This window comes from Osmerus eperlanus, chromosome 11 (assembly GCF_963692335.1).
Source record: "Osmerus eperlanus chromosome 11, fOsmEpe2.1, whole genome shotgun sequence".
Lineage (NCBI taxonomy): Eukaryota > Metazoa > Chordata > Actinopteri > Osmeriformes > Osmeridae > Osmerus > Osmerus eperlanus.
The window spans coordinates 7,778,783-7,794,183 of record NC_085028.1 but is presented as its reverse complement, the minus strand read 5'-3'; the positions used below and the strand labels follow the sequence as shown (position 1 = coordinate 7,794,183).

Sequence of the window (15,401 nt, the reverse complement as noted above, 5' to 3'; positions counted from 1 at the left end):
GTTAGGCTTGTCCCTTTAACCAATCAGGTGCCAGATGGTACACAATAGAAAGGCTCATCATGCTCCAGGCACTGTTAGTGTGAGAACTGTGTGGTAGGAGACACCAGTGGCTGTCAGTGCCTCTTTGTTTCTTGAGAACACCTTACTGTTGTAATACACTATGAGCAAGCCAGTTCAGGCATGGCACTCGGGCAGCGCGCGGCATCCAGTGATTGGGAAATGTTACCATCAAACACAATTACTCCATTCTCAGACAGTCTGGTTGTTACTGTCTACGCATCTAGAAACATTTTCCCAGGACAAAAGAAAACTGTAGCCCCTTTCAACTCTATCTTTACCTCCTTCCTTCCTTCCTTTTATACTTCCTTTTTGTGATGCAATCCGCATAATTTTACTGTAAATGAAAATTAAACTATTTGCGTCTTTCAATTCGACCCACGGGTGAGGAAGAAAATAGACTGGATCTTAACCCTTAAGTGAACAGCACACTTAGGTCTCAGCTGTATCCTCCATGACAGAGATCCTCTTTAAAAGTAGAAACAGGATATAGAGAAAATTGACACTGGATACATTTTATGAGGATTAACGTTGAAACGGTAGTGAATTGCGTGGGATAGTGTTTAGCTGCTGACATAACATACTTGATTGCCTCTGGGAGGATGTGGAAGGGGAGCGGCTCTGAACAGTAACCCGGTATGTATTACAAAAATGCAATTTAGGGGTTCCTTGAATGTTGACCCTGAAGGGTCGACGCCCACAGCCCACATGCCATTACACTGACGCACATACAAAAGACCCTGATCTTTTGTATGTGCGTCAGTGTAATGGCATGTGGGCTGTGGGCGTCGACCCTTCAGGGTCAACATTCAAGGAATTGGGTGCTGTCCCGGCTGTTAATCATCCAAATACAACAAAATAAAACAAATGTATTTTTGCCCATGTGGTGGAAAACTGTCCACATGAAGTATCTCTGGAAGAAACAAATGCATATTTTGGCTTTGCAAAACTGACATCAAAGAACAGCACTTCAGTGAAGAGGTTGAAGTTGTGCTAAAGCAAGCAAGGAGTCAGCGTTTTGGGATGAAAGAACTTTACTTAGATATAAACAAGATACAGAACAAAGGGCAAACGCTACACAGCCATCGATAACAAAACAAAGAATAAAGCTTCACAACAAGGTCAGAGACAGCTCAGCTGGTATAGCCATCCTAATATTCTGTTGGCGCAGATCGGCGCTCAGACGCTGTGTGACCCGTGACAGAAGTGGCATGACTTTGTGGCTCGTACAGTTTGTTGTGCTGAGGCAGAACTAGGTGTGTGTCATGATTCAACTCCTCTATTAACTGTGTTGTAAAAGCTTGCTTTTGCGTAGGATGTTTGCTATGCTATCAGATGAATGATTATGTTCACAGCTGCCAAGTGAGGGTTTACACACACACACATATGCACACATGCACCTACACACCAACATGCACAGACACATGCGCACACACAGAAACACCCGAGCACACATGGACATGCAAACACACCAACAGACAGACACTGACTTCCACAGACACTGATGGAAAACTTCTTGAGGTCAGGGTAAAGATATGGATTAGTATACATGCTGAGAAGTGGAAAATTTAATTGTTAAGACCCGACAGATGAAAACTATACAAACAAGCTCAAATATGTAGACTTCACAGTAGGCGAGCGTGGGATGGATAGTACACTGAAGACAACTGTGCTGGACCAGGGATCTGGGAAACCTCATTTAATGGAAGAGTAGGACCTTTACATTTAGTCATTTAGCAGACACCCTTATCCAGAGCGACTTACAGTAAGTACAGGGACATTCCCCCCGAGGCAAGTAGGGTGAAGTGCCTTGCCCAAGGACACAACGTCATTTGGCACGTCAAGGAATCGAACTGGCAACCTTCGGATTACTAGCCCGATTCCCTAACCGCTCAGCCACCTGACTCCCTCATTGTAGACAATCTCTAAACTAATTCAACTCCTTCAGTATGATTTGGACCCTCTCAGATGGTATGAGTGTACAGATATACCTTTCATATCTTCTATCCGTATGTGTGGGCCAATAAGGACAGGTTTTCACAGCTGGCTGGGAAAAAAACGTCTGTCATTTAGATAATCTCACCATCTATGCTAGAAACCATGAAGGACCCTTCTCATGGATGCCCCTCGGTATGCCTGAACAGAGACTCATCTCGTTTCATCCTGCTGGGGTTTCTCATCGCCTTGTACATGCTGGCCGGGGCGGCCATCTTCTCAGCCCTGGAGAGGCCAGGGGAGCTGTTTGCCCAGCAGTGCTGGGAGGGAAGGCTGGAGGGCTTCGGACAAGGGCATGGGATCAGCCTGGAGGACCTGAAAGCCCTGCTGGAAGACTACGAGGAGGCCAACGCAGCGGGCATCCGCATGGACACCCGTAGAGATCGCTGGGACTTCGCTGGGTCTTTCTACTTTGTGGGCACGGTTGTCTCCACGATAGGTGAGTCATGAGTCTGTTGACGACGGTTGCAATTGAATGGAGGGTTACCATGGTCCCACGCAATCCATCTAGTTTGAGTTTAGTCAGACTATCCATGTGTGCAGGCTTTGAGAAAAATAAATATTTCTCCTTAGTATTTTAAAATCATCTTTGACATGCCAGGATAAACCAATCCAGTTTATTTCATACAAACCACAAATCCATGTTTTTACCAAAAATATATTTGACCACCTTTCAGATTTTTCCAAGCTATCGTTTTACAGCCGGTCTGTACTTCTGGCTAATCTAATGGTATTGACATTGGAAGATAGTCAATTTCCTTTCCAAACATGATAGATATTTACCAACCCTGAATGCTCACATTTATTACGTTGTAAAGCCAGGCATCGAGCCTCCTGGATACACAGACAGCTACTCACACATCAAACACAGACCTGTTCCACTTTTTGTTTGACAGTAAAGCCCCCTGGCATCATTCTATCCCTGATCTATTAAATCTATATCTGTCATTTGACTTTCTGACCAATAGACTTGCAAAAAACTAATTTGTCTCAAGCCATCTGCTTATTTATTCAATCTGTCTGTGAATGTCTTAACTACTTAACTACTTTAATTTCACATGTCATGTAACATCAAAGCCTCCTAGTCCCTTCCTTGAGATAATGTCAGACCTATAATAAGTGGATAGAATGGTTGGATTCAGCAGTTTATGCGGTTGGAAAGTAAGTATGAATTTGTCTGTTGTAGAATTAATCTTTATCCTCCCTTTACCTCTCTCCCTCTCTCCTTGGCCAGGTTTTGGCATGACAGCCCCCTCCACCACCGTGGGTAAGGTCATCCTGGTGTTTTATGGTCTGGTTGGCTGCTCAGCCGCCATCCTCTTCTTCAACCTCTTCCTGGAACGAGTCATCACCATGCTGGGCCTCCTCATGCACTGGTGCCACCGCAGACGGACACCTCACTGCAGGCCTCACGGAGGTGGATGGCCAACACTGGAGGCTGCGAAGAAGGCTGAAGATGGAGAGGCTGTGGGAGGAGCTACTAGAGACACCAGTGAGGGGCCACATGGAGACACATGGAGGCCGTCCGTGTATCATGTAACTCTCATACTCTTTGCCACCACTCTAGTGGTGGCCTGTGGCGCTGCCACGCTCTACTCCACCATGGAAGGGTGGAGCTACTTTGAGTCGCTGTATTTCTGCTTTGTGGCATTCAGCACGGTGGGGTTTGGGGACCTGGTGAGCGGGCAGAGGGAGCACCACGAGGACAGCCGGGGCTACCAGCTGGCCAACGGTCTCCTGATGTTGCTGGGTGTCTGCTGCACCTACTCCCTCTTTAACACTGTCTCCGTCATCATCAAGGATGGGCTGAATTGGACCCTAGGCCAGCTGCTCCTCCTACGAGGCTGTGTGTGTCCTGGCAGACCTCAGAAGGATTTTTCAGGACTGCTGGTTCTCCTCTGCCCTGGTGGTCCCTGCCCCTCTGTTCACCACACCCAGCCTCACTCAAACCCCCGGCATCCCCAGACGACTGATCCCAGCTGGGGCCAACGCACAGCGGGCTCCTTGCCACATCCCACATCTAAATGTCTATGTGCTAATGCTGTGGTTGAGACAGTGTGCCGTGGGAGTGTAGGAAAAGCACTTGAGGCAACTTCCTGACCAACTTCCTGACCTCCCCCTCCGCAGGCTGAGTCACTCATGCATCCTCTGCACACATCCTCTGCACCCCTTCTAACGTCATCAACGTCACCACTGCCGTTATGACGGCAAGCACATGATTTATGTAGGTAAACCTTGACAGGCTAAGCACCTGGGATTCAATGATTCATGATATATGACTATTTGATTTCACTAAAACTCAATGGAAGAAGGGTTTCTTATCGAGAGTAAAGGTGTGTCATTTGTTGGTTATAACAAACGATGAAGCTTATTTTATTTATATTAAGTTAATGGGCATGACACAATCAACATGGCAGATTACCTTGGCAATGAATGGACTACACTTTGACTGCTTTCAGATATTTTAATTGGATTTTGTTCAGATGCATTAGGTCTCATCTTTTCTTCTAATATGACATTATTGGATTGTACTGATTATACATGCTCAATAATCGCTCTATCAGTTAAAACCACTTTTCTAGTGTCAAGTCAGTTCTAGAACTATGTAGCCTAAATACTTTTTTGTTGTTGTAAATGTGTATTCTATTAAATGCGATTGAGAATAAATAATACATTATGTTTTGTAGAAGTGCGCAGTATTATGCAATACTTACCCTTTTACTTCTTCCATAAAAGATAACAGATCAGAAAAAAATATTTAAAGGTAAAAATATGTCGACGTTACATTGAGCAACTTGAAGCACATTCCATTTCTAAATCAATAAATTTATATATTTGATATGAAATATATTTCATATCATACTGGATATGCCACTGTTTGTGGGTAGTAGGCCTACCAGTACATTGAGTACAGCAATCAATGTCGGCTATAATGACGCACTATTCTGCCGCATGTTGGTGTGCAGTTGTCAGTTTGACAGCAGGTCTAATGATGTCATTTCGCGGAGTGATCTAGTAGTTCACTGGCAGTAAGCTGGTAACGGGGCATCTTCAGTGCAAGGTCTGACGACTGGAAACAATTACTGTATATATCTGTCAGGCCGTCGGTAACGATTGTTACATTGATTATCGGTGATTCCAGAAAACTAATTTGTTGAAGACTAAACGTGAAAATGGTGAGTAGTAAACCACGACTAAAAGCACCAACACTACACTACGATTCTACTAGTACTAGAGTTATAGTAGTGCTAGGCTAGTACTGTAGTCTAGTATTGTCGAGAAGTTTAGTTCGATAGCTCTAACTAGCTAGCTCTAGCTAGGTCCTGGCTAAGCCGAGCTAACATCAGGAATAGCGTATCGACTGGTGTAACAAAACTAGCTGTCTAGTTAGCTTAGCTAATGTTGTTCTAGTCCATTAGTAAGTTTTAGTTCAGTTTCAGAAAGATTGAGAGACGAATTAGTATGTTTTTCTAGCTAACTAGATTACGAACGAAATTGTGATGCACGCGTGCTATCTAGTGCGACGAAAACGTCATTATCGTTAATGAACTAGTTATATCCAGCATGTGAACAGTTACAGGCGTGGTAATAACATTGAGACAGCTACGTTGTGTAAAAATAACCATACGCCATAACGACCTGCTTCGACTCGAGCACTCGCTCCCTGGCTTTATCCGTGTTTATTTGAAACTGTTAATCAGACAAAAATGAAAGCTAACGTCTTTTACTCAAACCAGCGTCCACCACAACGACAAACTCCCGTAACGTGATTTGAAAACCGCAAGAGCTCTGCACAACAAGCCAGTGTTTGTTGCCGTGCTTGCGGTTACATAACGTGTTGCTACACTTGTCTTTGCAGAAATTTACTTTTTAAGTTTTAGTTGCCACGCTAATTTAACACAGAGGCTCTAGGCGTTGATGGCTGTTGCGTATTGCACCACCGGTGTCAAGCCGCAGTCTGCTGTTTGTGAAGGATCTTCGATGCCACCCCTCCTTCCTCGCCCCAATCTCCTTCTCCCCGCATTGAACCAAATCACGTCTGGTGCAGTAGTAGGCTGATACCAAGGTCCGCAGTCAGTGCATGCTTTAGGTACAAATTAGGGCAGAAACTCTAAAAAAAGGCCTTGCACTCGCTTCACAATGTCTGTTTATGGAGACAAATAGGCGAGTGAAGCACTGGCTTTAAAATCGGTATTATTAATGCTTGCTTGTTTGTTTGTTTTCTGCCTGCACCTAAGGATTAGACATGCATTTGCAAATGTCTTAAAAATATTGCCATCTGCCAAGTAAAACAGGTTGCAGCTGTCCAGTATATATCTCTAACTTAAGTGTAAACAACAATAACATTTAAACTGGTGAGCCCCCAGGTTGCTGCAGTAGGTATCTAGTTCCTGCTCACAGGCCACTTGGCTCTGGTGTGTTTAGTCAGCAGCCACTCTGCATCTTCACTGAAGCCCCCCTGGGAATACTCAGACACATGCTGCTTTATACTCCTAAACCAGGGTTTTCCGATCCTGGTCCTCGAGGGCTGCTATGTTTTAGATGTTTCCCTGCTCCAGCACACCTGATTCAAATGAATGGTCATTACCCCGCTTCCACAGAGCTTGATAACAAACCATTCATTTGAAACAGGTATGATGGAGCAGTGAAACATCTAAAACATGCAGGACAGGGGCCCTCGAGGACCAGGATTGGAGAACCCTGGTCTAGACACATTCACTACCCTCCATTTGGAAGGCATAGTTTTGCAGTCTGTTTGCACTTGCAACCCATGCTTCACTACTCTCCTCTCATCCTGCCACCATCCTTTCCTGTTCTCCTATCCTGCATCCCTTGTTTCCATTGTACTTTCCTTGCTTCCTCTCATCTGGCTTTCCCATCAGCCGGCCTTCCTCTCATCCTGTCCTCCTCATATTGCATCCTTTCTCTCCTCTGTTCCTCCTCTCATCTGCATATGGCATCCTTTCTTTCCTCTGTTCCTCCTCTCATCTGCATATGGCATCCTTCCCCTCTTCTGGACTTTTTTCAGCTCAACTCTCCTCTTCATGATTACAATACCTTCATTATCTCATAAGATAGCAAGGTCATGCCCATCATAGTACACAAGACACTCATGAATAGACACAAGCAGATGCGTGTGACATGTCACTACCAGAACTCCACCCTGCTGTTGCTTCCACAAGTCACGGACAACCAGATGGACCACAGGTTTCTTTACTGCTGGAACAAAGTATGACACGGTCGAATGATGTGTTACTGCAATTGTGTCAGGAAACCATAGTCTAGATAACTTACATGTTAACATACTAGTTCAACATTAAAACGTGCTTCTGTGCAAGTCTATAAAATATAATTTTAGGGGCGACAGACCATCAACCTCAAAATAAATATCTGTACATGCAATAAATCATAGTTTTTCCAGATTCTCACAGTGTGTATGACTTGCCAAGTATCATTCAAAGTCAGTTTGGGGAAATTCAACGCGAATCCCACTAAGTCACACCAAACCAACGTACCGCTAGAATGGCGTAGATTACTTAATAATTCAACAAAGATAATATTCTACTCCGTTACATCTACACACAGAACACACACACACTGGCAGAATTGGGAGAGGGACTAAGTGGTGATGATTAAACTGAGTGTGCTACATTTGCGACCCTGTTCATGCCTCCCTAATAATAGTCGTGGTGGGTATTTCAGGCTGTGTCTGAGTATTAATACCTGTCCCTCATCACACATCCTCGGCCCAGAGAGTGACACTGTGGATGGACTCAGACAGGACTGATAAGACCTCGCTGGTAATGCAGAGAATTGACCCCACACACAAATTAATCCACACACAGAGACTCATAGGGATACACACATCAGACAGGTGGACATAATTAGAACTGGATTAAGTCTAACCTGGGCTGGAGAGCCCTCATTAGTATCTAGCAACAACTGCCTTTTGCTGTTGACTAATGCTCTTTTTAAACAGAGATCCCAGAGTTGATGGTGACTTTATTTCTTTGGGATCACTGACTCAAACCAAGGCAGCATAATGCCGGCGTTTTGGAATCAGAGGCACAACATCAGCGTCTAGTGTGTGTGTGGTCCCGCTGTTCCCACTCTTCCTGTCGATTAGGCTCTGTGCTCAACTATAATTATGCCGGTGCAACAATGACCCCCCCACATTCCATGTTTGTACCTTTTATACAGAACAGGGAGGGCGTATAAATGTGTGACATTCATGCCTTGAACAGGCTGTGTAAAAGGTGCTTAACTGACCTTCTCCTCCCCCAGGCTGACCAACTGACCGAGGAGCAGATTGCTGGTGAGTCCAGACCTTGAACCCAGATCGAAACTTATCCAATCACAGATCTCTTCTCTCCACCACTGCCAGTTACTAAGGGTGACTTGGAATTTGCCCCCTTTGTGATATGAAGACTTTCTAGGCTAGTTTTATGAAAACAATGCAACCCTTTGTGTTTCTAGGATCAAGCCTAAGCAATGGTGAACCTTTTAATATATGTGATACCATAACGTCACAATTCTCTGATATATGTCCCATTGTATTGTGTGTGCGTGTGCGCGCAGAGTTCAAGGAGGCGTTCTCCCTGTTTGATAAGGATGGGGACGGCACCATCACCACCAAGGAGCTGGGCACAGTCATGAGGTCACTGGGTCAGAACCCCACAGAGGCCGAGCTGCAGGACATGATCAACGAGGTGGATGCTGATGGTGAGTGCGTGTGTGTGTTCATTATCTGCTCCGTGAGCCAATCTGATATTTATCTTATTGATATTGTACAAGATAAATTATACATGTCGAACGCTAACCCTAACGCACACAAACTAACCCTGTTGACTGGACGTGTTTGTCACCATAACCAGAGTACACTTCAGTTCCCCTCTCTACACTGTCAGTCTCAGTGTAGTTATTTTGGACTGGCTCGTGTCCTAACCAACACTCCTGTTTGTCTCCAGGAAATGGAACGATCGACTTCCCAGAGTTCCTGACCATGATGGCGAGGAAGATGAAGGACACTGACAGTGAGGAAGAAATTCGGGAAGCCTTCAGGGTCTTTGACAAGGTAGGTCTGTTTGGGACACAGAAGTTCTTCTCTGATGAAGCCAGGAAGGGGGTGCTGGGTGGCTGGGTGGATGTGACGGCTCTGTAGTCTGGTCTGGCGGGTGGCTGTAGTGTTTGGCTCAACCACAGGGAACCACTGTAGATGTTGAAATCCTGATTTATTTTGGGCTGGCTGGACATGAACTGACCCCCCGCACCCCTTGCCCTTTCCAGGATGGTAATGGTTACATCAGCGCGGCAGAGCTAAGGCACGTGATGACCAACCTGGGGGAGAAGCTGACAGACGAGGAGGTGGACGAGATGATCAGAGAGGCCGACATCGATGGAGACGGACAGGTCAACTATGAGGGTGAGCTGCTTCCTGCCCCCCCCCCTCCCTACACACACACACACACACCTCCTCTTCCTCCTTACTGTCTCTGTAATTCACTATTTCAATTGAATCCTCTTGGATAATGTCACTGTGTACCTATCATGCTTTGTGGTTGGTTGTGGAGCTGACTGAAACTGTTGTGTTCCTCCCTGCAGAGTTTGTCCAAATGATGACGGCCAAGTGAATCTGCAGTGTGTGCTCTCACACCTTTCTCTATTACACTGCTTGTCCTCCTAAGATCACTCTTGTCTTTTAAGAAGAAAACTAAAATCTAAACAACCAAACCACTGAAGAATGGAAACCAAGAAAATGCACTCCCCAGAAATATTTAAAAACGAACAACCAAAAAATTCTGTGAACGTGAATTGGAGAAACTATCGCACCACAGTTCAGAGTCGTCTATTTATAGAACAACCACATCATGTGGTGAAGTTCTAGAGAAGTTTCTGGATCAAGCTGTAAGCGGCGCATCCATCCAGACTGGGACCCTGGTCCAATCTCACTCATCAGATCCTGACAGAAGTTTGAGGGAAGAGCACCATCGTTGAGACAGTGACCACGGTCCTCCACGAACGAGAGGGTGCTGTCTCCTTTTGCCCTGCTTAGAGAAGATAACTGCTCCAACGGGTTTCCACAGCCCTTAATACCAATCTGACATTGCCACTCGCACGCAACAAACCGTGCTGATTTTGGACTTGGGTTAAAAGTCCCACTTGCATGTACACCTTCTGTGGCAATCTGTATTCACCAGGAGAGGGCTGTGATCCCAGGGGAGGAATGAGGCTCTGTAGACACTGGAGATATATACATAACTATAGAAACTTATGTATTTGTAAAATATTTGTCACTGAGGGTGTTGGATCCTGGGGTGAGGAGTGTATCTTGTGGTTGATTCCTTTCTGGTGCTTGGAAAAACATTGTACCATCCTGGAGCGATGTGTCTGCGGTGTGTGTGAGGGGGAAGGAGGTGTTGATAATGAAATTGTTGTCTTGTCTTTGCTTGTTTTTCCCCCTGGGGCGGCTTGTCGTGTTCGGGGACTTTTATTTTGAAAGCAGCTCACACCCAGGAAGAAGCAAGTAGACAGTTCAGTTTGAGGAGACCATTTATGGTTACCCTGAGAGCATCGCTCTAAAGATATTTAATCTGCTTTCAACAGATATACCTAATACCAGTATATAACATAAATGTCAGTGCTTTTTAATGGTATGTCATCCGATATTAAATGTATAAGTTACGTTTGTTCACAAATAATATTATTAGTGTTAGTGCAAAATTTTGCTTTACTTATTGTGGCTATTCTGTAGTAGGACCTATAATGTTTTGAGATGTGCCATAAAACTGTAAAAGCCTCAACAGTCTTGCAAGACAACTTGTAGTAAATGAAATCTATATACATATATATGTATATATTATCGACATACACTTTACTTACACTAAACTGCAAATATAAGTTAACAATGTATTTAAAGACTGTAAAGAAAAAGATACCAAATGTTTTTGCAGCTGAAACAGTCTATCTGTCAAAGTATTGTGTATCAGTATCCCTGTGGTCAGTGGTTTCACCCATAGTCTGAGTTCCCACTGCTTGCTAACAGTATATACAACATTTTCACATTGATATTGGCTTAATCTGTCAGGTGAGGGTTTCCATAGAACACAGAAGGATATTAAAAGGACTCAAGTTAAACTGGGTCTTTAAAGGCATGGTTGTACTTGGTTTCACAGCATTGTTAGTGAAGGTTCTGCACTGGTTAGCTTCTCGTAAGCTTTCGACAGGTTTTACCCTTGATTGAGTGATTTGAAAGAGCGACTTAGGGACTGTAAACTTCTGAAAGTAGCTGAAAATATGTGTTGTGTTTCTCATGAATCAATAAATTCAGCAGACTTTAAAAGTGGTTCTTATTGTTTGTTCTAGAGAAACATCTCAGAAGGCAAGACACTAACCATTAGACCCATCATCTCACAGGAGACATCAATCTTTACATTTACATTTATTCATTTAGCAGACGCTTTTATCCAAAGTGACTTCCAAGAGAGATCTTTAAAAAATGTGCCTACGTCACTGATAACAACGAGATAGCCCCAAAACTTTGCGGGTAGCCAAACATGAAGCATACATTGTGAAAAGCTAATAAGTGCCAATGGGAAGAACCATAAGAGCATGTAGTTAAACATGTTACAAATTCCTTCATACATGGTGTTTTCCCATTCATCGTAGTGTTTTCACTTGAGTACATCAGTGTTCAATCGATGCTTGAAAAGTCTACTCAAATAATAGTCTGTGTTTGTTGTTTGAAATCAAAATACCATTTTGAGGTGACATAACATTGTTTTGAAACCAAAGTAGCATTTTGCAGGAGTTATGAAGTGTTTTGAATTTTGTGTGAGTGGTTTTGGGGTTTGTGTTTAGAGTTTTGAGAAATCGGGGTAGGCTTTCAAAAAATGTGTGAGCAATCGATAAAAACTGTAATCTCAAAATGGTATTTTGTTTTCAAATGACAAACACAAACCATCATATGAATATACATTTATAAGAACCATTTTAACACTGATGTGCTCAATGTAAAACACTATGATGAATGGAAAACACTTCTTATTCATTCATCATTTACATTTAGCAGACGCTCTTATCCAGAGCGACTTACAGTAAGTACAGGGACATTCCCCCGAGGCAAGTAGGGTGAGGTGCCTTGCCCAAGGACACAACGTCAGTTGGCATGACCGGGAATCGAACTGGCAACCTTCGGATTACTAGCCCGATTCCCTCACCGCTCAGCCACCTGACTCCCTATGCCACCTGACTCCTCATCATAGTGAGTTAGGCCTTTTTTTGTTCAGTGTTACACTTACTACAGCCAGTACATACATAAGTGTGTTGTAAAATATTTGAGAATATTGTTTTTATACTCAGAACACAGAAATACACTGTAACAAATACATTTTACGTATTTTTCCCAGAAAAACAATGTACACAGTGTACATCCCAACCAACACAAAGTTGCACATACAGTGGTCTACATACAAAACAACAGAATAATTTACTGTATAGTGTATACAGTTACATTATTACAATTTTTCTTTGTATTTGCCGTAATGTTATGGCGTTATTTTCTAGGACCATGTTCATGATTTCAGTTTCTTGTTCAGGAGACAGAAGACGTTCCCGACCACCTTGTGTTGGTAATCTTTCAGTTCTGCCAAACCAATAGTAAAATACTGTAAATACTGTGTAGGAATACAAAGTAGGAATACATTTTCCAAATACTTGAAACATACTTTATTTTTACAGTCCTACAGAACAGTCCACAGGCAATACTGTACTACTGTACTCATTGAGTACTGTATTGATATGCAGTAGGCCTACTGCAATTTTGTAGTGAGAGTAGATTTCTTACCTATTCTCATTTCGGAAAGTCCGGATGATGGATGCTACAGTGTACCTGCTCAAATTTGGCTGTACTCTTTGCCCAGCCTCCCTCATTGTTAGACCATGGTTGACCACATGGTCAACCAAAGCGGCTGGGATCTCATCAGAGATTATGGTCCTTGGCCTTCCTCATCCTCGTCCTCCCCGTCCTCCTCCTCTTACTCTCACTCCTCTGCCTCTGCCTCTGTTTCCAATGTTGGCATCCATTGCTCAAAAACAGAAGAAGTCACCTGTTGCCCTTTTATGCTAAAGCTCTGATTGCTAATTGTAAAACTGTGTGACAGGTGTTTGTTCATGCGATGAGTCAGTGTGCGTATTTGAATGGCAGTGTGTTCCTTGTGAAAACAAAAGATTTTCTTCATGAAAATTGTGCCAAATGCAGAGAATTGTGTGTAGTGTTTTGAAAAAAATGTGTTTTAGAACTGCAATTTGAGTGTAAAGCAGGAATTGTGCTTGTAGTTTAGCAGAATTGGTTCATGGGGTTGGTGCATGAGTTACATGTTGTGGTCATTGTGTCTCAAGTACCACTATTTGTGTGTAAACAATTGAGAACAACTGTAATATAACTGTATACAGTAAATTCTTCTGTTGTTTTGTATGTAGACCACTGTATGTGCAACTTTGTGTTGGTTGGGGTGTACACTGTACATTGTTTTTGTGGGAAAAAATATATATATTTGTTACCGTGTATTTGTGTGTTCTGAGTATAAAAACAAAATCCTCAAATATATTACAACACACTTATGTATGTACTGTCTGTAGTAAGTGTAACACTGAAAAAAAGGCCTAAGTCATTATGATGAATGGAGAAGAAGTGTTTTCCATTCATCATAGTGTTTTACATTGAGCACATCAGTGTTCAACTGGTTCTTATAAATGTCAATTCATATGATGGTTTGTGTGTGTCATTTGAAAACAGAATACCATTTAGAGAAGAAATAACATTGTTTTGAATGTAAAGTTTCATTTTTCAGGAGAATTGAGGGGTTTGCCCATTGTGTGTGTTTTTTTTATTTGTGTGTAGAGTCCTGAGAGTATGAGGCATGTTTTCAGAAAATGTGTGTATCCAATCGAGAAAAACTGTAATGGTCCTGTCTGACTCTCTTCCTGGCTATCCCAGGACAGGGCCAGACTGGTGGCTGTTTAGGATCGACTCATGGCCATTGGCCAGGGTAGTGCAGGACCATTCTAAGGTCCAGGATAGGCTCAGAGCATGGCAGGTCACCCAGGACTCCCTAAGAAGATCTCTGTCACTCCCAGGCTAAATCTGGATCCTCATGGGATAGTGACAGAAGCCCATCTTAATCCAGGTCAGTCAGGGTCGCGACCTCTCAACCCTGCCAGCCCCACCTCCCGCACCTTACTAAACACCCGCTACACTGAGCCTTGCTCACCTAACCCCATTTACTGGAGGAGGGTATCCCTCACTGAATTGCTCCTCCCAAGGTTTCTTCCATTTTTTCTCCTGTAGTGAGTTTTTCTGGGAGTTTTTCCTTGTCTTCCCTGAGGGTTTAGGTTGGTTGAGGGGCAGTTCTATGGGTGTATGTGAAGCCCTCTGTGACATGCTTGCGTGTAAAAAGGGCTATACAAATAAATGTTGATTTGATTTGACTGACAGGGAAGCCAGCCAATGGGGTTAGGTTTACCTGGGCTAGATGTGATTGGGTGGTATGTGGGTGGGACTAATCGTGTGTGTAGAAAGCAGCTCAGGTGGACCTGTTGGGCAGTCAGCAGGACAACCAGCTCTCCACACCCTGGGACGAGCACATGTGACATCACAATGCCACGTCCCTGGTTGTGTAACCCAGCACTTCTCAAACAGATTGGGTGAGAATGATGTTGCTTACAGAGAGACAAATTAAAATGGGGGAGTGTGAGACAGTGGGAGGGGATGAGTATACCGTAGACATGGGTTAAAATATGTAAATACTATATGAAGTAATATGTGACATGTTATCTGTCTATTTGAAATTATATGAAGATTTGCCTTGTTTGAAGTTTATACCGTGCCTTTAGTGCAGTATTCTTGGTGTGTAATTTCACTTTTCAGACAATAGGTGGCACCACTGAATTGTACTACAAAAAATGGCCAAGACCAGTCAAGTCCAACTGTCTTGTGTCATGCATACTCATCTTTGACTAGATTACATATCTGTGAGATTACAGAGATGGGCACCGTGGAATAATTTTGTCACTGTGAGTAGCTAAGTCACCATAACCCTGTTTGGTAGCAGACCTGATCCCTTTTACACACACACACACACACACACACACACACACACACACACACACACACACACACACACACACACACACACACACACACACACACACACACACACACACACAGGAGAGAGACCTCCTCACACGTTACCTCATGGATAGGGCCACACACAGTTCTAAAGAATGGCAGAGTAAATACAAAACGGAAAACGGAAAAAGTCACTGGGCTCATTAGTCGCCCTTCCACCCTC

The 15,401-nt window shown here is 43.5% G+C and overlaps 2 protein-coding genes across 2 annotated transcripts; both read left to right on the top strand.

The window, feature by feature from the left end:
- Positions 1-1,435: 1,435 nt before the first annotated feature.
- On the top strand, positions 1,436-4,157 carry si:ch211-261a10.5 (potassium channel subfamily K member 13). The gene is made up of 2 exons (XM_062473031.1): positions 1,436-2,491; positions 3,287-4,157. Exons 1-2 carry the CDS (start codon positions 2,146-2,148, stop codon positions 4,150-4,152), a joined length of 1,212 nt encoding a protein of 403 aa, XP_062329015.1. The 5' UTR covers positions 1,436-2,145; the 3' UTR covers positions 4,153-4,157.
- A 900-nt stretch (positions 4,158-5,057) lies between these two features.
- Positions 5,058-10,003, top strand: calm3a (calmodulin 3a (phosphorylase kinase, delta)). The gene is made up of 6 exons (XM_062472446.1): positions 5,058-5,228; positions 8,338-8,368; positions 8,632-8,775; positions 9,021-9,127; positions 9,340-9,475; positions 9,655-10,003. The coding sequence occupies exons 1-6, from the start codon at positions 5,226-5,228 to the stop codon at positions 9,681-9,683; spliced, it is 450 nt and encodes a 149-aa protein (XP_062328430.1). The 5' UTR covers positions 5,058-5,225; the 3' UTR covers positions 9,684-10,003.
- Positions 10,004-15,401: the final 5,398 nt, after the last annotated feature.

Excerpts from the sequence above, each read along its gene's own strand:
- si:ch211-261a10.5 (XM_062473031.1), top strand. The coding sequence starts at position 2,146 with ATGCTAGAAACCATGAAGGACCCTTCTCATGGATGCCCCTCGGTATGC. Across the intron at positions 2,492-3,286 it reads CACGGTTGTCTCCACGATAG|GTTTTGGCATGACAGCCCCC; the intron begins GTGAGTCATGAG and ends CTCCTTGGCCAG.
- calm3a (XM_062472446.1), top strand. Across the intron at positions 8,776-9,020 it reads CAACGAGGTGGATGCTGATG|GAAATGGAACGATCGACTTC; the intron begins GTGAGTGCGTGT and ends GTTTGTCTCCAG. Across the intron at positions 9,476-9,654 it reads CGGACAGGTCAACTATGAGG|AGTTTGTCCAAATGATGACG; the intron begins GTGAGCTGCTTC and ends TCCTCCCTGCAG.